Source organism: Pleurodeles waltl, chromosome 8, assembly GCF_031143425.1.
Source record: "Pleurodeles waltl isolate 20211129_DDA chromosome 8, aPleWal1.hap1.20221129, whole genome shotgun sequence".
NCBI lineage: Eukaryota > Metazoa > Chordata > Amphibia > Caudata > Salamandridae > Pleurodeles > Pleurodeles waltl.
The window spans coordinates 68,680,688-68,704,388 of NC_090447.1; the positions used below are offsets into that span (position 1 = coordinate 68,680,688).

Genomic DNA, 23,701 nt, shown 5'->3' on the forward strand with positions numbered 1-23,701 from the left:
CATGTGAATTTCTAGTAGTGAATCTGTCCTGGTTCCTTGCTCTCTTCCTGGTGTTTTGGAAGATGTGATAGATAGTTGCATGGCCCCAGTTTATCGGATATTATGTTGACCTGATGTCTGAAGTACTTAATCCGGATACAGTTAACCCGGAGACAGAAACTGTCCTAAAGGGAGACTCTTGTAAAGGGCAGGCATGAAAACTGTCCAATCTTAAGCAACTGTTTATCATAGGCATGTAGTGTCAGCCTTGCGTTTGCCTCCAACGTGAAAGTAGTCCGATCAAGTAACATTTATGTGTTCTTGTTCAAGGTGTGAGTGAACTTCAAATTTCTATCCTGCCAATTCAGGCAGGAGACCAAGGCCTCTGCTGTGATCCTGTCACCTTTCCATATTACGGACACATTGTGTGCAGCTCACACACCCAACCTGAGATGTTTGGCATGTCTCACATTTAATAGCCAAAAAAAAAATAAACAGGATTGAAGAGAGTTGGGTCTACCCTACTATGTGTATATTTCATACTCTGAGATAGGCAGAGTGGGAATTACATGAAGTGTCACAACAGTCCCGATTGCGACACCCTCCCTGGCTAGAACAGGGCAATCAGAATGGCTTAAACCCTATCTTGGCACAGCTTCCTCAATACTCAAGGATGTAATGGCATTGGGCACAAAGGAGAAATGAGAAGTGAAGTGGACAGTTCCACTTCAAAATAAACTCATCAGCCAACGCTCCTTATAGCATAAGCTTGACAGCACTCCTTAGGTGGGTAGATAGGCTCATCTAAGGAGTGCTGCGTAGGGCAAAGAGGACCTGGACTGTTTCCAGATGAAGATCACTGGTCAAAAGGACACCAGTTCAGGATGTGTGTTGGCTGACAAACATGCAAGTTTCATAGACTAGTGCCCAGGCCCAGTTTTGGAGCTTCCATACAAAGACCAACCACACACTTCTCTACTGGTTGAGAACACAATGCACTGGGGAGAGGAGGGGGGGTTCTAAACATCTAGACCAATAGCTTTACTACTCTTCGCTGCCTATCGGGCCAGACAAAACCTGTTCTCCCTTGAAGCCCAGAGGCCTCTGAACTTAAGCTCATAGAGGCACACCCCAAGGTAGATGAGTATCACTATAGGGGCTATTGCTTATGACAGACAAAAGGAGTTTTCCTTATGCCAGATTTTCCTTCAACGACCAAAGAAAGCACCTCACAGTGGAATTCTGACATATTATTCTCATGCTGGAACCACTACACGAGGCTGCACTGTTGACCAGCCTCCTGTGCCACTGCATGACCTACAGAAGGCCAAAAGATCTGCCAGGCAAAGAACCATTAGGACAGGAACTCCAGCACCCACCTGAAACATCGGAATCCTATCAAGATAGCCCTGGATCCTCTAAGGAGAAGGTAATGCTTATGAAGATGTCAGATCCAGCATCACCTGTATAAGAAAGAGGCACTGAGAAGTATCTATGTGACTTGACAAGCTGATGAGACCACAAGTTGAACCAAAAAAAAAAAAAAGGCTGTGGCAATCCCTTATTTAGCAGTCAACTGTTGAGGTACACGAACATAGAAACTAGACCTGTAAAAGTGTACTACAAACATAAGACCCAAGATGCTGGTATCGGGACAACTAAGAGGACCAGTAATTGGTAAAAGGTAGAACCTACCACAACTTAAAAAAAAAAATTAAAAAAAACTCATGTGCAACTGCATGATCTGCATTTGAAATTAGTCCAGCAAGGGACACCATCCAGTCTTATACTCCTAACACCAACACAACCAGAGCCAGGAACAGCATCTTGAATTATTTTTTTTTATTTTTTTAAAGTAGTTCAAGAGCCTAAGAATCACAAGTTGATCTCCATCCTTGGAAACCAGTAAACACTCAGGATAGCACCCATGCCAAATTTGTTGCACTGGGACTGACTTCACTGCTCTTTCTAGCATTAGCAGTGCTGTTTTATTTTCTCTATTTGTTCCTTTGCTTAGGAAAGCATGTTCTTAGCATTTCACTTTGTGCTTTCAATGCTACAGTCAGATAGGATTACCAGCAAAAGTGGTACGCTGTGTCTCCAACATTGAAAGAAACATACATATCCTACGTGGGAACCTCTTACTGGAATATCAACTGTTTTATTATAAAAAACAGTTTGTCCCATTCATGTTAGAGGGAGATTCCAGCCAGATGACCACGACAGCATGCAGATTGCCTTCGCTACATTTACTTGCTCAGACTACCAAATCGCTGGCCTACGAAGGCAGTGTCTTTAGACAACAGGCTTCTTTGCTCCAGTAAGAGGGGGGATGTCTCCCGGAGGTGGGGACGGAAGGGCAGATTAGGGCTTATCACGCTGTGCTCTAACATAGTTTAGGTAAGATCGAGATATCTATCTCTTACTACTAATAACAGTATGGTGGGACTGTTTTTGTGTTTCACACTTGTCACCTTTTTGCTTTTAGTGTGTTTTAACATCCTAGTTATTGTAATACATGCCATTTTATCTAAGATGCTGTTACTTCAATAAATCCTTCTTGAACTATATTCAGCCTTGTTTTCTCTGTGGCTTCCTAAACACTGTTCACTAACTAATAAGGATTGCCTGGACCTGGTGTAAGGTGTAAATACAATAGGTGTCCACCACATGCCAGGCCAGCCTTCCTACACTAAGGCACTCTTACTAATGGTAGAGGAAAGGCAAATGAGTTCCTGGGCCCGTCTACTCTCAAGTTTGCCACAGCCTCCGTAATGCCCAACAAACTGGTTAGGCTGCTGGCTTTCCAATATGGCTTAAAAAAAAAAAAAAAAAAAAAAAAAAAAAACACACACACACACACACACACACACACACACACACACACACACGCTGGAGATGCTAGGCCCAAAGATCAGGCATTCCAAGGCTGAAACTACCTGCCCGCCCCCCCCACCCCACTAAGGCATGAACCACCAAAACACAGGTCCAGTAGGCTACAGTATCACATGAAAAGCTCATAGAATATATTCCAGCATTTATATGTAGTCCAGAGGATCCAACTGTCCTGGACACAGACCACACTATGTACAGGCCTGACCCGATCTAGAAGGAAACATCCTGGCTGTTCTTGACCACCTCCACGTTGTCCTTCAGATGGCCAGGCAGACTCAAGAACCCTACGACTCATCTCCCACAGTGCATGCATACTGACTGGCACCAAGGTAAATCCCACTAGCCATGTCAAATCAGAGGTAGACAGATGTTCGCACAGGCAACCTCCGCATCCTAAACCAAAGCCATCATAGTATTTGTAAGTGGTACAGGACCAAAACAGATGTCTCCAGGCCAGTTGAGGCCCTTCCGGGATGATTTTGGCCAGCTGAAGCTCTGACTTCACTAGATCGCAGTGCCACATATCAGAACAGGAGAGCCATGGCAGTCCCCAGATCCAGTCTCACACCTCTGGACATTTAATAGGTGATGAATCTGCAAGCAGCAGTAACATCAGACTCCTGGATGCATCAAGTGCATTACCACGTAGTTTAGCAAGGTAAAGGCTTCAACCTATTGGCTTGATATAAGGATTCCATCTTCTACAAGTGTGTGGTAGTCTGCTATGAGATGAGAGGATTCAACCCACAGGACTAAACGTTTATTTACTGAACTGCAGTGTTTGACAGGTCAATGCAAGAGCACTCGAGTTTTGTATCTAGTAGCTTAGGCAAAAATAGATTGTTCGAACCACCCCCCTTCCCCCCCCCAACCCCCACACACGCCCTTCCGCAGCCAAGCCTGCCCCACCCAAGGAAAATCAAATTCGTAATGCAGTGGGAACCAGCAAGAAAGGCCGGAATCTGATACAAATGTAAAGGAAACGAGCACTTCGAGTACTCGGGACCAGCATCTTGTAATCAAAGCCAATGAGAAGAAAGCCGGTTGAGCTGCACCACATTGTCCAGACGACCACCCAATGAGGCCCCTTTGACAAATTAGATCCCACCACCTGCCTCCTTAATAGAATTGCCTTAGTAACAACAGCAGCTCCAACAAATGCGCCAAAGAAGTTCATTACCACACACGTTTGATTCTGTACAGGTTCATTTGCAGCAACAGTACAGTGGATACTGGGTTAGCAATACAAAATTATCCCCTTTTCTAGGAGGTCGAAGCAGTATATGTACAAAGTCCACATTTGTACAAAAAATATTCCTTGTATATTCAGAGTGAAGCTGACCTTGCGGAGAGCGGACTAACCACATAGGACTTGCAGGAAGGGCTGCACCACTAGCGGCTCACTAGTCCCAAGGACCCTACAAACACTTCCAAAAGGCGCGGCTTCTGACGTTTCACACAGACGCTCAGGATCTTCGCAGGCTCAGATTAGGATCCACACATCAGGCAATCGTCTCGGTTTTCCAAGGAGCACACCATGGCCGCAGTGTTCCTCTCCTTCTCTTCCTTCTCCTCCGTCACCACCTTCTCCTGCAGCTTCTCTTTGTTGAGAGTGAACTGGATTGGGTTGGCGGCTGGCTTGGTTCTGAGGTAGTACATGCCAGTCTTTAGGCCCTGGAAGTATGAACACAAGTCAAGTACTTCAGACGCCAACAGTAACCACGTATGACACACAAAAGCGCTCACGTAAAACACTGGGGGCCTCAGTATTCATGCAAACAGAGTGGTGGCAGTCATCGGCCTAGTTTCATACGGGACAAATACCAGTTTACTCCCATTAGTTCACCAATATTTTTTTTTAATGGCTCCATTGCTCACCTAACTGGTCAATATCTGATGTTTTAATACTAAGAATGTCAGTCAAATCCTATTTGATAACGATCTATTTATGTGAAATTTACAGCATTGACCACACACGTTGATAGCTGCAGTAAGTGATTAAATTAACTATTTAATTAGGCCATCAACACTGGATATATATTCAAGAATAAAACTCAAAATGTAATGCTAAGAATTGGACGACATTCACAAACTCACAGAAGGTGGGTTTCTTAAACTGTAATGGCATTCAGTTAAGGTCTTAGTTAGCCTAGAGTAAATTAGTGTGGCATCTCATGTTCATCCCTCTGATGTGGACAGCCTTCTTACAACATTTGGGCCAATAAATGATATACAGACTAAAACAAATGACTCAAATCTGTGCAGATTGCAACAGTGCAAACATAACCAGTTTAAAAGAAATTGATTAGCTTAAAAAAAAAAAAAGTTAAAAAAAAAAAAACACAAAAACGCTACCGCACACAAGGTGAAAACCTGAAATAGTCTACAATTCTGTGATGTGGTCTGTCATTGTAACCAGTTCGCAAGCTCTCATACGACAGTGCTCAGTAACTTAAAAAAGGTACAGCTTACATATTGAGCCCCAGCAATTAACACTTAACTGTGGGATAGTTTATACAATCAAGAAATGAGATTAGATCTTTAGGCAGGGCATGGCGCCGGTGCACATGTTCACGAAGGGATGATTTACCCATGTGCTTGGTGTCTTGATAAGGTAGTTTTGGGCTTGGGATAAAAAACACTAAGTACAAGGTTATGGCTATTATGCCCAGGCATTCTAGTGGGTTAAGACGGACCATGCCACCTTGTTTTTCACAGCTTGTAGTAGCTTTCCCAAAGCACCCCAAACTACACAAGATTTTTTGTAACTAGCCAGTCTCCTTCAGCGACACTTACCTGCTTCCATCCAAAGAAGTGCATGCTGGTAAGCTTTCCATAGTTTGGCTCTGCAACATGGATATTTAGAGACTGGCTCTGATCGATGAAAGCGCCTCGATCTGCTGCCATGGTAATGATGGTTTTCTGTGAGATTTCCCACACAGTTTTGTAAAGCTCTTTAATGTCGTCAGGAATCTCTGGAATACTCTAGGAAAGAATATAAGAGCAGAGATGTATTAAACATACTTTGAAACGGACTAGGAGACATCAAGGGCAGAAAAAATTAGCATGGTAATACGGTCCAACTACTTCCAGAAAAGAAAAAACTCATAATAAAAAAGTGTATCAGCGATTAAGTCCCATTCTTAACAGGTTATTATAATAGTAATACGAGGAGATCCTCCCAAGAATTCTTAGAGGCGATCACTATAAATCACACTAGGATTATAGGGAAAGTTAATAAACTCTAAATTGACAAAGAAAAAAAAAAAAAAAAGGCTGTTTGGCTACCTGTACCCTACACCACAGAAATACAAGACCACAAGCCAGAATCACAGAACACACAAGTGGAAGTCGTGTTCGGAAATTAGCCAACTAAGCAATCAAAGACATTAATAGTCACAGATCTCAAACTTCTGTGGAAATTAAAAATACTAGGTATCAGAGGATTCACAACAAAAACAATCTATATTATACGAACTAATAAAGCCACCCTCCGGTCACAATGGTCCTTTTTAGATTTAAGGAATATTGGTGAGAATCTACAGCCTTGCACAGTGGATGTGAATAGAAAACCTCCACCAAGTTACCTGAATGGAGCCGTTGAAGCCTATGATTTGGTTTTTCATCTCTTCGCTCCACAAACCCTTTTCAGTCAGATCTTTCAGCAAGTGGGGGTTTACAATCTAAAACGAATAAAATAAGGTAACCTGTTTATGTCAAGTTAAAAAAAAAAAAAAATACAATTTACTGCCAACATAGCCAGAAAGTTTGTCTCTCTCCCTGCACCCTTCTCTCCAAATACCCAAATTAACCAACTTTTTACAAGTGCTTTAAAATGACCAAGAGATGAGAGCCGGTAATTCAAGCCTAAAGAGTAAAACAACCTTCATGTCTACAGATTTGGCAGTTACTCACTACCATATTTATGATCAGTAAGTAGAATAAATGACAGATTGTGGAAACAAGATGTCTTTAACAAATAGATATGAAAATCTAAAAAAGCTCAAGACACGCCATTCTCAGTAGTAACATCCAACTGGACCCTTCAATGGCAGAGAAATAGATAAACATAACCTAAAGCAAGACGATCTAGCTCCAACACTCTACAACGGGTTTAGTTACCTGAAACTCCCCAGAAAGAACTCTGCGCGTGTAGATGTTGCTGGTGTATGGCTCGATGGATTCATTATTACCCAAAATCTGGGCTGTAGAGGCAGTTGGCATTGGTGCAAGAAGCAGACTGTTTCTAACACCATGTCTGAGGGGGAAAAAGTACAAAGTAAAAAAAAAAAAAAGAGGTCACAAATGAAACGGAGGTTAGAGTGAGTGGGGTTCTAACATTTTAGGCAAGCCAAATTAGGCCGACATAACCGAAAAGGAACAGAATCTCTCATTCTTGTACTCAGATGAACAAGACATTTTGGTGCATGGGCTGCAAAGCAAAGGTCACATCTCAAATATGTGCAGAATGGGCTCATGCCTGAAAATACTGTGAAACGACTCACTTCGCAATCTTCTCCTTTAAAGCTGTCCAGTCCCACAAACCAGTAGGTGTGACGTCCCACATGTCATACTGCAAGATCTGAAATAGAACACAAGATTACACAACGGCTGTAGGTCCACGAACACCCATCCTTACTCCACTCCTAGCACAAACCCTTGCCCGGTAAATATGAATCCACCCCAGTACCACAGAAAGCGGTAAATCTGCCCCCCCACCACCCAATACACACACACAAAGTGCTTAAGACCTCATCGGACCACTCAAAAAGGCACTTAAGACAGATGATGCGGGGTGGGAGTGAACAGAGCTAAAAGGCTTTAAAAAAAATATATAAAAAAAATAATAAACACAAAAAAGCACACTAATTCAGAAGCAAAGATTGCAACACTTCAGGCAAAGGCGCATACAGGAGAAGGAAGTATTCCAGCAATACTTAATGCGTTGTGCTCTGTACAGTATGTTTTACTCCATTCAGCACGGCTGCTATACATTAGAAAGCACCAAAATTCATTACATTCTAGCTCTGCACTTTAACACATATTGCCTTTTCTTGACAAATGAATCGTGCACTGATTGCCAAAGCTTCCCTGCAATCCGGGGTGACCGGCGTCCCTAGTTTGACACGCAGGTTCGAGTTGCTGCAAAGATCACAGCAGTTTTACAACTCAAATAGCGCGGAAGTCCGGCTCTAAATTCAGATACACAGGGAGAGCTTAAAGTAAATCTAGGAAAATGGATTCCAGCTACTGGGTGGAACTGTGGAGACAGACTACAATCTTGTTAAAATTAACGATCATTTTGGTTATGGTTAGTGATGGTGCGATCTAAAGTCGCCTTGTGGCTGCAGGGGCCTTCACAGCGACTGATGTGCTTTGCTGATCACACTTAACCCCATACAGTCCGTACACCCTTAAGTTTAACTGGGCGGACAGCTACAAGATCTATGCCCTTAACCTAATGAAACTTTAGCCTGTGGAAAGCTTCTCTGCAGTGCAGATTTGTGTATCAAACTGCTACCACAACATACACATCTACCGCTGTGATAGCAGGTGGATACAGAAGTCTGAGTGGAAACAATTTCCATGATGACTTTCTGGCATAGCCAGTTCCAGATTGCTTCACTGCAGGTAAAATAAACTGAACAAACTCATGTACGGTCCTGCCACTCAAACCCCCCCAGATTCAAAACAAGAAAGATGAATCTTTTCCAGCACGGATGCAACAGCCCGTCCAGACCAGCAGAAAGCAGTTCATAGACAACTGCTACAGGTACAGTCACGTTCATTTCAGATGGCCTCTACCCGCCATCAGAGCATTCGCCTCTGGAGGACGGAATACGGAAGAGCGCATGAATCGGATACAATTTTACACCTTGCCGAGCATCTTTGGTGCGCAGCGCACAAGCCGCAGGCAAAACTCAAAATTACATCACAATGCTCAGGAGAGAAAAGGCAAAAAACAAAGACATATCATAGGTTTAAAGTGTGTCTACCAGCCGACACAACAATCACCACAGGCTATTTCTAGAGGCAAAGCTATCCTAGGGGAAACGCCAAACTTCAAAACCCTTCCACCCCAATCGCCCCCCCACACACACAAACATCCAACCTAGCAAAGCAGACAGCCATGGGGGACGTGCCCACATGCTCTGCCACAAGCGCCATAGCAGTCACACCATACAGTAACGCAATAGACTGAAGAGGCCATCTCACATGGCTCCCCCAAACTCTGCTGAGCAGGGCAATGTACTAGAGAAGGAAAAGACTAGTGTTCTTTAAAGTTTAAATCCACAACAGTCACACTACTGGTATTGTAAAACGTGAACAAAATCAATAGGATATTTTTTAAATCAGACAAGACCTTCCCCGACAACATACGTTACTACCATGATGTTCAATGGTGATTGGCTTTCTTATACCCATCCCGCACCCTCATCTGATAAAATGTTTCTAAACAGTAGCACCCACATATTAATCCAAAACCCCACATCGTGCGGACAGTTTAATTCCACACAATTTTTTTTTTTTTTTTTTTAAATAAAAAAAACTTGCAATCAAGCAGAAGGCCTCTGGTAAAAGTAAGAACGTACTCCTTTGCTGACTGGCGATCCCTCATATGTATCATAGGGTCCAAGCTCTTCTGCCAATTCACAGCTGGATTCCAATGCTCCATAGTAAATGGTCTCAAAGATCTGTTTGTTCAGCAGCTGGGCTTCAGGGCTCTCAAACGGATATCTCATTAGGATAAAGGCATCAGCCAGGCCCTGAACACCAATGCCAATGGGACGATGGCGCTTGTTTGAGTATTCAGCCTAAAAAAGAAGAAAAAAAAAAAGTGATTTATTAGTTTGTACTTTACTTCAATCAAGTCTCCTTGTACAATAGTATTGGTTACAACAGGAATTTAACACTGAGCCAAGGCAAAAAAAAAAACGTTCTGGGATTGGAGGTGCTGCTAAAATCCAGATAAAAAATTAAGGCATGCAATGACCACCAAGATTAAATGAATGAAAGCAATGCTACTGCAAGCTCATCAGCAACCTACCAAGCGGTAAAAGCAGAAGAAAAATCCCCTTAAACCTCCCTCACCCCAAATATCACTGGTAAAGGAAGCAAAACAATACCTCACGTAACTACCATTGTCAAGTTATTTTTTGTTCGGGGGCGGGAAGGGGAGAACCAGAATGCTCACTAGCAAAACAAATGCTTGTGAACCAAGAAAATACCCTTGAGCAAGAGGATACCTAAAGTACAGGTGCCCTGTATAGAAAAAGTATAGATTCCCACACTTTAGCATAAGTAAACCACAAGGGATACATTTCTATTCCACAATTGCAACTGCAAAAAGCAGCGACCTTGCTCTGTTCCTTAGATCAGTTTCAGTTCACATGGCAGAGACATTTGTGCAACACTCATAGCAAGAGGCGAAACACGATACAGCTTGTTAGAAAGATGGAGAGGCGGACACTTCTGTAAACTCACGCTTGGCTATCATCTTACCTCAGGCACAGGGTAAAAGTTTATTTCAATGATTTTATTTAGATTACGGACTATCACTTTGGTGACTTCAGCCAGTTTCTTGAAGTCAAAAGTGCGATCAGAGGTCACGTACATGTTCAGAGCAATGGAAGCCAAGTTACACACAGCGACCTGGAAAAGATAAACAGCAGTGTTAAGGTTGATGGATCCCTTATATACAGTAAATAATAAAAGCAATGTGAACTAGCCAGCACAGCATTTTTTTTTGGAACCAGGGGTTCAAATGTCACCAGAATTAAAGCCTTAGGTCCACAACCAGGCAATTGAAACAAGTATTGCAAGGTTGGTATTTGACGTGTGCAAGGGCATACACGCGTCGTGCAATCAAACATACTGTACTCCTGTGCAGAAAAAAGTATATGAAAATGGAAAGTCCAGTTACACTAATGGTAACTTTCGTATCTTCTCTTCAACCTGCACCAAGATGGTCATAATCTGTAGAATTAAATATTTACTGAAGCTGGGATCATTGTTCCCCACAGCATGTGCTAGTCTCCTTTTAGATGAGACTTCTGCCCGGTGGCACTTTCATAAATTTCCCAGGCTGAAGAGATCAGTTTCCACCACCCTGATTTGCTGCAAGCCCCCAGAATGCTATGGTGTAGCGCTTGATCTCTAACATACTTTGATTTCAAGTACACACACCCATTCCAGCAATTGAATAGCTCTACAATTACAAAGCTGTTAAAGTTCCTCTACGACAAATCATGATTTAAAATGCGATGACAATCTTCTAGTCAGTGGAGTTTAAAAAAAATAAAAAAATAAAAAAAATGGAGGCAGGCAAAAGCATGATCTCACCTCATCGTGGCTGGTGTATTCCACAATTTCTGTGCACAGGTTGCTGGATTTAATTGTTCCCAAGTTCTGCTGGTTACTCTTTCGGTTGCAGGCATCCTTGTAGAGCATGTAGGGAGTACCTGTTTCAGTCTGAGACTCAATGATAGCATACCAGAGCTGCTGGGCCTTCACTACTTTGCGAATACGGCCCTCTTTCTCGTACCTAGAGAGTAATGATGGATCAAAAGAACGAACACGCTAGATGACCGGTTTTGATTAAAGCAATCACTTGTTGCAACTAAGTGATCATGCGATTGCAGTAATAAAAACGTAACAAAAGAGCAGGCTAACAAACTTACATTATATTTTAACTTTAACCAGGATTCTAAAATTAAATACAACATGGGGGGGGGGGGGGTAGGGAAGAAAGAAATCACCGTAAAGCAAGCAGGTGCCAAACCAATTATCACAAAGTTCACTATGGTTTCAAAAAATTAAAAATAAAAAAAAATAAAAAAGCAACCTATGGGAAGAGGATGGAAAGCGCATGCTCAAAACATGAAATATAAGGGCTTTATCAGTAGATTATGCTCGCCTAAGTAAGAATTTCATTTGCTTCACTTAAAGCCTCGATGTGTGTGGATTTGTAGGACTAATCTTCCACCACTTAAAGATAAACAAGGACGCAAGCCAACTGATCGAAGGACAGGCAGCAGGCTAGAAGTGCGAATGAAAGAGAAACACCACAATCTAGCAAGCGATTTCCAGTAAAGGTTCATTACAGCTATGATAGTGGCACAAACTAGAAGCCCGAGTAGTTCAAAAAAACATAAGCATCTGCGAAGGTTTTCACCCAGCCGAACACTCATATTAAGGGCAATTGCAATCAGCTATAAAGAATGAAAATGTCACTTACCCAGTGTACATCTGTTCGTGGCATCAGTCGCAGTAGCTTCGCATGTTTTGCAATAGCTCACCATCTGGTGTTGGGCCGGAGTGTTACAAGTTGTTTTTCTTCGAAGAAGTCTTTCGAGTCACGGGACCGAGTGACTCCTCCTTTTGTCTCCATTGCGCATGGGCGTCGACTCCATCTTCGATTGTTTTTCCCCGCAGAGGGTGAGGTAGGAGTTGAATTGTAGTAATAGTGCCCATGCAATGGAGTGACTAAGTATGCACCTATTTAAGGTCGAGATGATACATATATAAATAGTTGAAGGTAACTTCCAAACTGCTACAGGCTCCCGGGGAGGCGGGTGGGCACATTCGAATCTACTGCGACTGATGCCACGAACAGATGTACACTGGGTAAGTGACATTTTCAGTTCGATGGCATCTGTCGCTGTAGATACGCATGTTTTGCATAGACTAGTAAGCAGTTATCTCCCCAAAAGCGGTGGCTCAGCCTGTAGGAGTGGAAGTAGTCTGAAATAATGTTCTTAATGTGGCTTGACCTACTGTGGCTTGTTGTGCGGATAACACGTCTACACAGTAGTGCTTGGTGAATGTGTGAGGCGTAGACCATGTGGCTGCCTTACATATTTCTTGCATTGGGATGTTTCCTAGAAAGGCCATGGTAGCACCTTTCTTTCTGGTTGAGTGTGCCCTTGGTGTAATGGGCAGCTGTCGTTTAGCTTTAAGGTAGCAGATTTGGATGCATTTAACTATCCATCTGGCTATACCTTGTTTTGATATTGGGTTTCCTGCATGAGGTTTTTGAAATGCAATAAATAGTTGTTTAGTCTTTCTGATGTTTTTTGTTCCGTCAATGTAATACATCAATGCTCTTTTGACATCTAATGTATGTAGTGCCCTTTCAGCTACGGTATCTGGCTGTGGAAAGAACACTGGAAGTTCCACTGTTTGATTTAGATGGAACGGTGAAATAACCTTTGGCAAAAATTTAGGGTTGGTCCTTAGGACGACCTTATTCTTGTGTAGTTGTATAAAAGGTTCCTGTATTGTTAACGCCTGAATCTCGCTTACTCTTCTTAGGGAAGTGATGGCGATGAGAAATGCCACCTTCCAGGTTAGGAACTGTATTTTGCAGGAGTGCATGGGTTCAAAAGGTGGACCCATAAGTCTAGTTAGGACAACATTTAGGTTCCATGAAGGAACAGGTGGTGTTCTTGGTGGTATAATGCTCCTAAGGCCCTCCATGAATGCTTTAATATCTGGTATCTTATATAGGGAAGTTGAATAGGTAGTCTGCAGGTATGCAGATATTGCTGCAAGGTGTATTTTAATGGAAGAGAAAGGCAGGTTAGATTTTTGTAAGTGAAGCAAGTAACCCACTACATGTTCTGGAGTTGTGTGTAATGGTTGTATTTGATTAATATGGCAGTAGCAAACAAACCTCTTCCATTTACTTGCATAGCAGTGCCTGGTGGATGGCCTTCTGGCTTGTTTTATGACTTCCATACATTCTTGGGTAAGTTGTAAGTGCCCGAATTCTAGGATTTCAGGAGCCAGATTGCTAGATTCAGCGATGCTGGATCTGGGTGTCTGATCTTTTGGTTGTGCTGTGTCAACAGATCTGGCCTGTTGGGCAATTTGATGCAGGGTACTACTGATAGGTCTAGCAGCGTTGTGTACCAGGGTTGCCTTGCCCAAGTTGGTGCTATTAATATGAGTTTGAGTTTGTTTTGACTGAGTTTGTTTACCAGGTAAGGAAGGAGAGGGAGAGGAGGAAAAGCGTAAGCAAATATCCCTGACCAGTTCATCCATAGGGCATTGCCTTGGGACTGTTTGTGTGGGTATCTGGATGCGAAGTTTTGGCATTTTGCGTTCTCCTTTGTCGCAAACAAGTCTATCTGAGGTGTTCCCCAGAGTTTGAAATAAGTGTTCAGAATTTGGGGGTGAATTTCCCATTCGTGGACCTGTTTGTGATCGAGAGAGATTGTCTGCGAGTTGATTTTGGATCCCTGGTATAAATTGTGCTATTAGGCGAATTTGGTTGTGAATTGCCCAACGCCAAATCTTTTGTGCTAGCAGGCTTAACTGCGTGGAGTGTGTCCCCCCTTGCTTGTTTAGATAATACATTGTTGTCATGTTGTCTGTTTTGACGAGAATGTATTTGTGAACTATTATTGGTTGGAAAGCTTTTAGTGCTTGAAAAACTGCTAGAAGTTCTAGGTGATTTATATGCAGTTTTGTTTGATGTACGTTCCATTGTCCTTGTATGCTGTGTTGATCGAGGTGTGCTCCCCACCCTGTCATGGAAGCATCTGTTATTACGTATTGTGGCACTGGGTCTTGGAAAGGCCGCCCTTTGTTTAAATTTATGTTCCACCACAGAAGCGAGAGGTAAGTTTGGCGGTCTATTAACACCAGATCTAGAAGGTGACCCTGTGCATGTGACCATTGTGATGCTAGGCACTGTTGTAAGGGCCTCATGTGCAGTCTTGCGTTTGGGACAATGGCTATGCATGAAGACATCATGCCTAGGAGTTGTAGTACCATCTTTGCTTGTATCCTTTGTGTTGGATACATGCGTTGTATGATGGTGTTGAAATTTTGAATTCTTTGGGGACTTGGAGTGGCTACTCCTTTTGATGTGTCTATTATGGCTCCCAGGTATTGTTGTACCTTGCGCGGCAGAATTTTGGATTTTGTGAAATGGACGGTGAACCCTAGTGTGAAGAGGGTTTGTATGATATGATTTGTGCGATTTGAGCACTCTATTAACGAATGGGCCTTGATTAGCCAGTCGTCTAGATATGGGAACACATGTATTTGCTGCCTTCTTATGTGTGCAGCGACTACCGCTAGACATTTGGTAAAGACTCTTGGTGCGGTTGTTAATCCGAAAGGCAGTACCTTGAATTGGTAATGTATTCCCTTGAATACAAACCTTAGGTATTTCCTGTGCGATGGGTGTATTGGTATATGGTAATAAGCATCCTTGAGGTCTAAAGTTGCCATGTAGTCGTGTAGTTTTAGCAATGGCAATACTTCTTGTAGTGTGACCATGTGAAAGTGGTCTGATTTGATGAAAGTGTTCACTACTCTGAGGTCTAGGATTGGTCTCAGCATTTTGTCCTTCTTTGGTATCCGAAAGTACAGTGAGTAAACTCCTGTGTTTATTTGTGTGTTTGGCACTAATTCGATTGCATTCTTTTGCAATAGTGCCTGCACTTCTATCTCCAGGAGATAGGAATGGTGTGTTGTCAAATTTTGTGCTTTTGGTGGTATGTTTGGAGGGAATTGTAGAAATTCTATGCAATAACCATGTTGGATAATTGCTAGAACCCAAGTGTCTGTAGTGATTTCCTCCCATGCTTTGTAATAATGACTTATTCTTCCCCCCACTGGTGTTGTGTGGAGGGGGTGAGTGACATGTGAGTCACTGTTTAGTAGTAGGGGTTTTGGGGCTCTGAAATCTTCCTCTATTCCTAGGGAATTGCCCTCCTCTATATTGTCCCCGAAAACCTCCTCTATACTGTCCCTGGTAACTGGACGGTGTTGCTTGTGAGGTGCTGGCTTGTGTGCTCTGACCCCGAAACCCCCCTCGAAAGGGTGTTTTACGGAATGTGCTGTAATTGCCTCTGCTCTGCGGGGAGTAGAGTGCACCCATGGCTTTGGCAGTGTCGGTATCTTTTTTGAGTTTCTCAATCGCTGTGTCCACTTCTGGACCGAACAGTTCTTTTTCGTTAAAAGGCATATTGAGAACTGCTTGTTGAATCTCTGGTTTAAATCCAGACGTTCGGAGCCATGCATGCCTTCTGATAGTTACAGATGTATTAATTGTCCGTGCAGCTGTATCTGCAGCGTCCATGGAGGAGCGGATCTGGTTGTTGGAAATGGTCTGTCCCGCCTCAACCACTTGTTTTGCCCTATTTTGTAAGTCCTTGGGCAGATGTTCAATGAGATGTTGCATCTCGTCCCAGTGGGCTCTGTCATAGCGCGCAAGTAGTGCCTGGGAGTTCGCGATGCGCCACTGGTTTGCAGCTTGTGCTGCGACTCTCTTACCAGCTGCATCGAACTTGCGGCTTTCTTTATCTGGGGGTGGTGCATCTCCAGATGTGTGGGAGTTGGCCCTTTTCCTAGCTGCTCCTACAACGACCGAGTCTGGTGGCAGCTGTGTAGTGATGAAAACCGGGTCTGTAGGAGGCGCCTTATACTTTTCCACCCTTGGTGTGATAGCCCTACTTTTGACCGGCTCCTTAAAGATTTCTTTTGCGTGCCGGAGCATACCAGGGAGCATAGGCAGGCTTTGGTATGAACTGTGGGTGGAGGAGAGTGTGTTGAATAAAAAATCATCCTCGACCTGTTCTGAGTGGAGGCTTACGTTGTGAAATTGTGCTGCTCTAGCCACCACTTGAGAATACGCGGTGCTGTCCTCTGGTGGAGATGGCTTCGTAGGGTATGCCTCCGGACTGTTATCTGACACTGGGGCGTCGTATAGGTCCCATGCGTCTTGATCTTGATCACCCTGGCTTATGGTGGTGTGAGCTGGGGAGTGTGATGGAGTTTGTGCTGGTGAGACGTTAATCACGGGCGGAGGAGAGGGTGGTGGGGTAACTCTTTTCACCACTTTTGGTTGTGGTGTCTGTTCAGTTTGGAACTCCAACCTTCTCTTTCTTCTAATGGGGGGAAGGGTACTTATTTTTCCTGTCCCCTGCTGTATGAAAATACGCTTTTGCGTATGGTCCACATCAGTTGATTGTAGCTCTTCCTCAAACCTATGCTTTTGCATTTGGGAGGTTAGCGAGTGCTCTTCTGTATAAGAGCCTGAAGCTGGGTCGCTTGCAGTTTGTTTCGGCATCGAAACCCTGTCTGCGTGTTTTTTTGGCTCGGAGTTGACTTTTTTCTTTTTCGGGCCGAAACCTCTTGGCGTCGATCTTCTTCGGTGCCGCTGTCTCGGCGTCGAGCCGTGTCCACACCGGCATCTCGGTGTCGAGGCTTGTCTCCAGCACTTTCTCGGTCCCGAGAAGGCTGCGTGCCGGTGTCTCGACCGGAGTCGGACGATCTCGGCACTGTTTGGGCCTTTTTCGGTGCCGACGGTCGGTCACCGAATTTATGGGTGGAGCCATGGCCTGATGGCAGTGGCGTCCCCTGGGCCTTGTAAATCTTCCTCTGTGTGGTTTTCGACGTCTTACTCACGGTTTGTGTATCGTCGAATCCTTTGGAGTCTGAGTCTTGGATCGAGAAGGTACCTTCCTCTTCTTGTTCCTCGAACTCTCGGTGGGCTGTGGACGCGGACGCCATCTGAAGTCTTCTGGCTCGACGGTCTCGGAGTGTTTTTCGGGACCGGAACGCACAACAGGCCTCGCAGGTGTCTTCACTGTGCTCAGGTGACAGGCACAGGTTACAGACCAAGTGTTGGTCTTTATAGGGGTATTTATTGTGGCATTTGGGGCAGAAACGGAACGGGGTCCGTTCCATCGGCGTTTTTCAGCACGCGGTCGGGCCGACCAGGCCCCGACGGGGGATCGAAAAACTACCCCGAAGGGCACCGGAGCTCTTCGATCTGGTGTTGAATCTAACTACGCCGATCCCGAACGCAACAATACCGACGAAAATCTTCCGAAATTAGCTATCTTTCCGTTCCGAAACTCGGAGCGACAGGAACACGTCCAAACCCGATGGCGGAAAAAAAACAATCGAAGATGGAGTCGACGCCCATGCGCAATGGAGACAAAAGGAGGAGTCACTCGGTCCCGTGACTCGAAAGACTTCTTCGAAGAAAAACAACTTGTAACACTCCGGCCCAACACCAGATGGCGAGCTATTGCAAAACATGCGTATCTACAGCGACAGATGCCATCGAACATATTGTTTTAATATAAAGTACTGATATCCACTTTCTTATCAGTCATGACAAGAGTCAACATCTTCATTTGTTGTAAATTTAATGGTTACATGTTAAAATTAATTTTAAATGCCGACACCCAACAGCAGCTATTGCCTCCAAGATTCCTTACATCAAGAATATAACAGAAGTAGGGAGTGCACAGATGCCCTTAACCAGCAATCCATGCCCCAGTCAAGCAATGAAACGACAAATGTAGATAGACGTGCCACGCTAACTAATGAGACATACCTTTCATATAGTTCCTCGAACTTCTCTCCCCAAACTTCATCTAGACCTGGACACTCACTTGGGCACATCAGGGACCAATCCTAAGGGAGAAGGACAAGTTACATGACCCATTCTTTTTTCCCCCCCACACAAGCAAGCACTGGGGCTACAGCAACCAGCATAGCGCAGAAGGTAGTTCACCTGATTATTTTCAACTCGTTTCATGAAGAGATCTGGAATCCAGAGAGCATAGAAGAGATCACGAGCTCGCTGTTCCTCCTTGCCGGTGTTCTTCTTCAGGTCAAGAAACTCAAAGACATCAAAGTGCCAAGGCTCCAAGTACATGGCAAATGCACCAGGCCTCTGATGAAATAAAATAAAAAATTAAAAAAAAGAAGATCTTAACGAGGTAGTTGAAAAGGAAGGTTGGTTACAAGGAGTGAACAAAGGCAGAGGTGCTTGTATCTAGCCTCTTTCCCACAGCAAAAATTACATTTGTCTGGGGCAAGGGTAGTGAAGGACGCAGATAAACTACAAAAATATTCCAGTAGATGGAATGGGAATTGCAGATTTTACTCACAAATGGACCACACTTAGAGATTAATGCAAGACATAAGCAAGTTCTAGTGTGAATAGCTTCAAAGGAGGAAAACCTATCAAAGGTCCAGGAAGAACAAGCCCAGACAGGTTTTCAGGCCAACCAGCTACATAAATTAGATGCACTAAGTTAAGTATCTACAGTAGGTATTCCGAAAATCTGGTAGGACTAATCTTCCTTTACCCAAGATTAGCACCTATGTTTTAAGAAGGTGGGGGTGGGCGTGCAGAGAAAAAAAAAAAAAAGAATCCAGGCAGCACCTAAGTGGCTGCATAGAAGTACAATTTACTTCCTGCAGGAATATTCTTTCCAACTGATATAAAGCTTCCTATAGATTCCTTACAAGACTATACTCTGGTGTCAAAGCAAGACCCAGACCCCCCCCCCCCCCCATCCGCAAAAAAAAACACACAAACACACCCACAAGCAAAATTAGCTGCCCCTCCCCCTCCAAGGCCAGGTGGTACAGTACTGCTTCATCATGGATCTGCAAGACACTGTCTGAAACAGTCACTTCTACTACATTACACACAGGTAGTCAGTTTTCTCAAATCTAACAAAATATTACTGAGACCATTGGATATCCTGTGGAATCTGCAGGCAACTACCTTCATCAAAAAGACCATTAGCACAGGTAAACTGTTCTTCTGATGATACCTCTGCAGTTTCCGCATCCAAATCCTTCCCAAAGCAGCACTTCTAGGCAGGGCTGAATGAAGAACTACAACAGGAAATTGGAAAGCTCTCTATTCCCAAACTCTGGTAGCTCCCTAAAGCAAGTAGGAAACACATACTTCAAGAAGGAATGCAAGGGCCATCAAGGACTAGTCTGAAAATCTCTACTGCAGTTCATAAAAAGGGCAAGTCACTTCCTTTCCCCCCCAAGCCAAATAAACTCTAAAGGCCACAGGAGAGCCATTTTTAAGTACTGTATCGCGGTTTCACCACAGAGGAAACAAAATCCTATGCAAAATTCTTAGTACTTGTTCAACTAGGATCAAGCCTATGCAGCATGTTCCGTCAGCCTTATATCCACCTACCAAAAAAAGAGCACCTTGAGCCAGACAAACCCAAGTGATCAAAAAATCTCAACTCACTTATCCTTTGAGAAAACTCAAAAAAGTTGGTCAAAACTGAAATTCACTCACCTTTCTAGTGAAGGTTCAAATATTCTTAAAAAAAAAAAAAAAAAAAAAAAAAAAAGAATTAAGCACTTCAAATACTGTCTCAAATGGTAGCCCGTAAGAAAGGACCAAGTTTACATCCCATTCTGAAGGCACAAACTGAACGAGGGAATTTGGCAACCCTTTTCAATTGGTAACAATCACCAATTATGAGGAAACAGACAAACTGCCACCTAATAACCCCTAACAGCATCTAAACAGCCTTCAGCTGAAAAACAAAATTCCTAAATTTAAGTAGGTTAAGCTGCTAGCCTCATTTTGCAGTTCATTTTTGTTTTTACAAAATTACACAGTCAACTGGAAAACGAATTCCTAATCGAAGGAATCTTATAGCATCACAGCTATAACCACCCCAGGAAGGGGGAAAACAAGAGGGTATACCTCTTGGGGCCTAAACCAAGTCTGCGTTTATGGGCCTTTGGATGAAACTGCCATCCATTTGCGGAAAAAGATTAAGCCACGGCTTCAGGCAGAAGCCTGAACAGATCAGCATCAGAACAGACAAGCCTTTTGCACCACCCGCTGGCAGCTCAAACACCCAAGGGAGTTCCATACCTAGACAAGCCACCCCTCAAGCTATTAAGGAATTCCCAATTCACGGTTCTCTAAAGTTGGAAAAAGGTTTCCCGATACAATACTCATTGGCAGAGATCCCCATGCCACACCTGATTCCATTTGTGACGAGCAACTGCTTGCTTAACAAATCTGCTTGTGCCCAGGTGATTGAAAAGATGAATGCCAATGGATCAATCTGCCAGTTTATGGGCCATGGGTATGGATATACAGCTGCACTGCAAAGGAGGCAAGAACTTATCACTCCAGCTTTCACGTAAAACATTGCAGCGGTTTGATTCCGCTCCCATGAAGCCTAAAAAATATATACACACTCACTCACACTCGTCCCCCAGTTGGACTGATAACATCACTTTGCATCTTCATGCATGTGGTGAAATAAGTACATAAACCTGTCATCGAAGGACCAGCTGCTTTAAAAACCAGACAACAGGATCCTGAAACGCTGACCCACCAGTAAATTATGCATGGACCCCCAACAAAGCACCTCAGCCTAAACTGCCACATGATTCATCCTGGTCATCCAGAGGCCTGTAAAATGGGTTCCATTGGACAACTCACTGAAGAGTTAATCATGGACGTGCACCCCAACAACTTCTTGTTTTAAGCAAATTAAAAGCCTATTCAGAAGCAGTTTTATGCCACAACCAAGATGCTGAAAACTCTGCAGCTCCTGCTCTGCAGACGTTGGCAGTGTGATTAATTACAGTGAAAAGGACATCACAGAGAGCTTTGCAAAAGCCACAGTGAGGTTGTCTAGTATACATTTGTGCCAGAAACAAGGCAGTGCTAGGATGTTTGACAAGAACCGTCTTGGCACCTGGGTTGTTCACATAAGTCCACCATTGTAAGGATGCCCATTATAAATATTAATTACATGTATAATGCATGGTTTGAGTTTTAGCAATACAACAGTTGTAATAAAGGTCTATTTTGCCAAACCTGTATATGCCGGAATCAAGGAGTCTCGACGCTGATGTTAGAGGTACCTTATGTCTCTTTAAATATGAAGGCAGTTCATTCCCCTAGCAGGCGGTCAGAAGTGAAAGCTGCCAGGAGCAGAGCCACCCTAGATCTCTACCCTGAAATGTAATTCCCCTGTTTAATTCTTTTAAAATAAAAAGTTTTGTTCTAGACAACCTGGTTCAGAGTGAATAGCCAACTATTAATAACCCTTCCTTACCTTATTACCACCTTGATCCACATAGCGAGCTGTATTGTTGTACACTCTCAACATTGGGACAAGGCCATTGGAGTTCCCATTCGTCTGTAATCCGGAGAAACACCATTGTTATTAAAAAAAAAATAGCCTCCCAGAACAGCAACAGCATAACAATCTTTCATGCAGAAAATGGCTTACAGAGGAAATATAAACCAGAAACATACCCCTGCAATATAGCTGCCTGTGGCTCGAATACAGCTCACAGCTACACCGATGCCGCCAGCAGACTTGGAAATTAAAGCACACTGTTTCAGGGTGTCGTAGATCCCCTCAATACTGTCATCCTTCATGCAGAGCAAGAAACAGCTTCAAAAGAAATGTGCAAGAAGTTACTTTCCGGAAAAGACGAAGACACCAGTCACAAGAGATATCCATACACCGCCCAAGATTTAGCATGGCATGACTAGATGCTGTTTGCAGACTTCAGTGGTAAAATGTGCTCTGCTACTGTCCCCAGAAAAGAAAGATCTGAAACTGAGCCAGGAGCCCTCATGCGAATATATATGGTCACTTTTTTGCGATAACGGAGCTATGATGGTGGAAACCTCCAGCTGGGGTAGGCAATGTTTCTTTGCACAGGCCATCGGCTATATTATTTCTTGTTAAAGCAGGAATTCCGTGGACATGAAGGCCTCTCCTGTGACATCCCACGGTCCTTTAAGTAGGAGAGGATCTCAGCCTTTAGCTAAAAGGCTCTTAAGCGTCTACAGGAAACTGTTGCCATGAGGGTGTGAATACCTTTTCACTGCACTTTACAACAGTGCCCCAGGCCTTTCTTTCCATAAAGATGTTAATTCATAATTTTTTCTGGATCTGGATTTCTGTTGCACACCTCATTCACCGCCTCTAGCTTCTGGAGTGCACTGAAGTTGTGTAAGATGCAAACAGTTTACTTTCAAAACACTCCCCAGCGGCCAACAAATTTACAAATGCACACCAAAACATTGCATCGATTCTAAAGCACACCTGGAGAGCTGAGGGCGATTGGTTCCAGCGTTGAAGAGCGTGGGCGATGCATGAGTAAACCACTTCTCCGACAGCAGGTTGTAGGTTTCAATTGCAGCATCAATGTCATTCTTGTGGATCCCAACAGACACCCTCATAAGCATGTGCTGGGGACGCTCTGCAACTGGAGACAGGAAAGAGAATGGTTAAGATTGTACAGACCTAACACTGGCTTGAACTGCTTTAAAGTTCATGGGGAGCACAGTCCTAAATCTAGGTCATCAAGTACTAAACTTAACCATGATTAATGAGATTCTATTGAGTGAATGAATAATCTGTTAAAAGAATACGCCCAGCCAAAACATAATAAAAATCCAAAAATACAATCCTATTGTTTTGAAAGAAAATTCTCAATTCAAAATTATACAAATGTTAAGACTGGTTAAATCATCCACAATTGTAATAATCGTTAGACAACTTAAGTTTGCAATTGATATCTTATTTAAACCACCACAAAATTCATTTTGGACCGTAACTAATCAGGAGTTTTGTGGAGCCAGCAGAAAACAAAAAAAGAAAAAACACCTTGATTCATGCCCAGATGTGTTATAATGAAGGCATAAACATATGCTTTGTAGTGAACTTGTCAGAATAAAGTTTGGTAAATTCACAACGTTATGCACCCTTAATCTTTCCATCTAGATTTCCTGGGATTTGCGTTATCTTCAGGATTGCGTCAGTGTCACAATTCGTTAACAGTCCGAGTTGTTCACTAATGTGGACCACAATTCGGCGTTTCATGATGCAATCCCTTTTACCTTAAATTGCTAGAAGGAAATGTAAGCCTTATATAGGCCGGTTGTGCAAGTCCTCACCAGGCTTGCCTAGGAAGTCTGGCCTGAGGCAAATCAACGGCACTTCACAGTGAAATGCTTACAAGACAAACATTCTTTCCTGAGAGG

The 23,701-nt window shown here is 43.4% G+C and overlaps 1 protein-coding gene across 1 annotated transcript in view; it reads right to left on the reverse strand.

Moving 5' to 3' along the window:
• Positions 1-4,062: 4,062 nt before the first annotated feature.
• The window catches only part of RRM1 (ribonucleotide reductase catalytic subunit M1), a 41,439-nt gene continuing 21,800 nt past the window's right edge, over positions 4,063-23,701 (reverse strand). The window contains exons 7-19 of the mRNA XM_069203703.1: positions 22,761-22,923; positions 21,959-22,100; positions 21,756-21,839; positions 18,419-18,580; positions 18,239-18,318; positions 11,218-11,419; positions 10,378-10,527; positions 9,468-9,689; positions 7,380-7,456; positions 6,997-7,132; positions 6,462-6,557; positions 5,671-5,859; positions 4,063-4,548 (exon numbers count right to left, since the gene is read on the reverse strand). Coding sequence (XP_069059804.1) covers positions 4,363-4,548; positions 5,671-5,859; positions 6,462-6,557; positions 6,997-7,132; positions 7,380-7,456; positions 9,468-9,689; positions 10,378-10,527; positions 11,218-11,419; positions 18,239-18,318; positions 18,419-18,580; positions 21,756-21,839; positions 21,959-22,100; positions 22,761-22,923 — 1,889 coding nt within the window. The 3' untranslated portion in view covers positions 4,063-4,362. The remainder of the gene's footprint in view (positions 4,549-5,670; positions 5,860-6,461; positions 6,558-6,996; positions 7,133-7,379; positions 7,457-9,467; positions 9,690-10,377; positions 10,528-11,217; positions 11,420-18,238; positions 18,319-18,418; positions 18,581-21,755; positions 21,840-21,958; positions 22,101-22,760; positions 22,924-23,701) is intronic.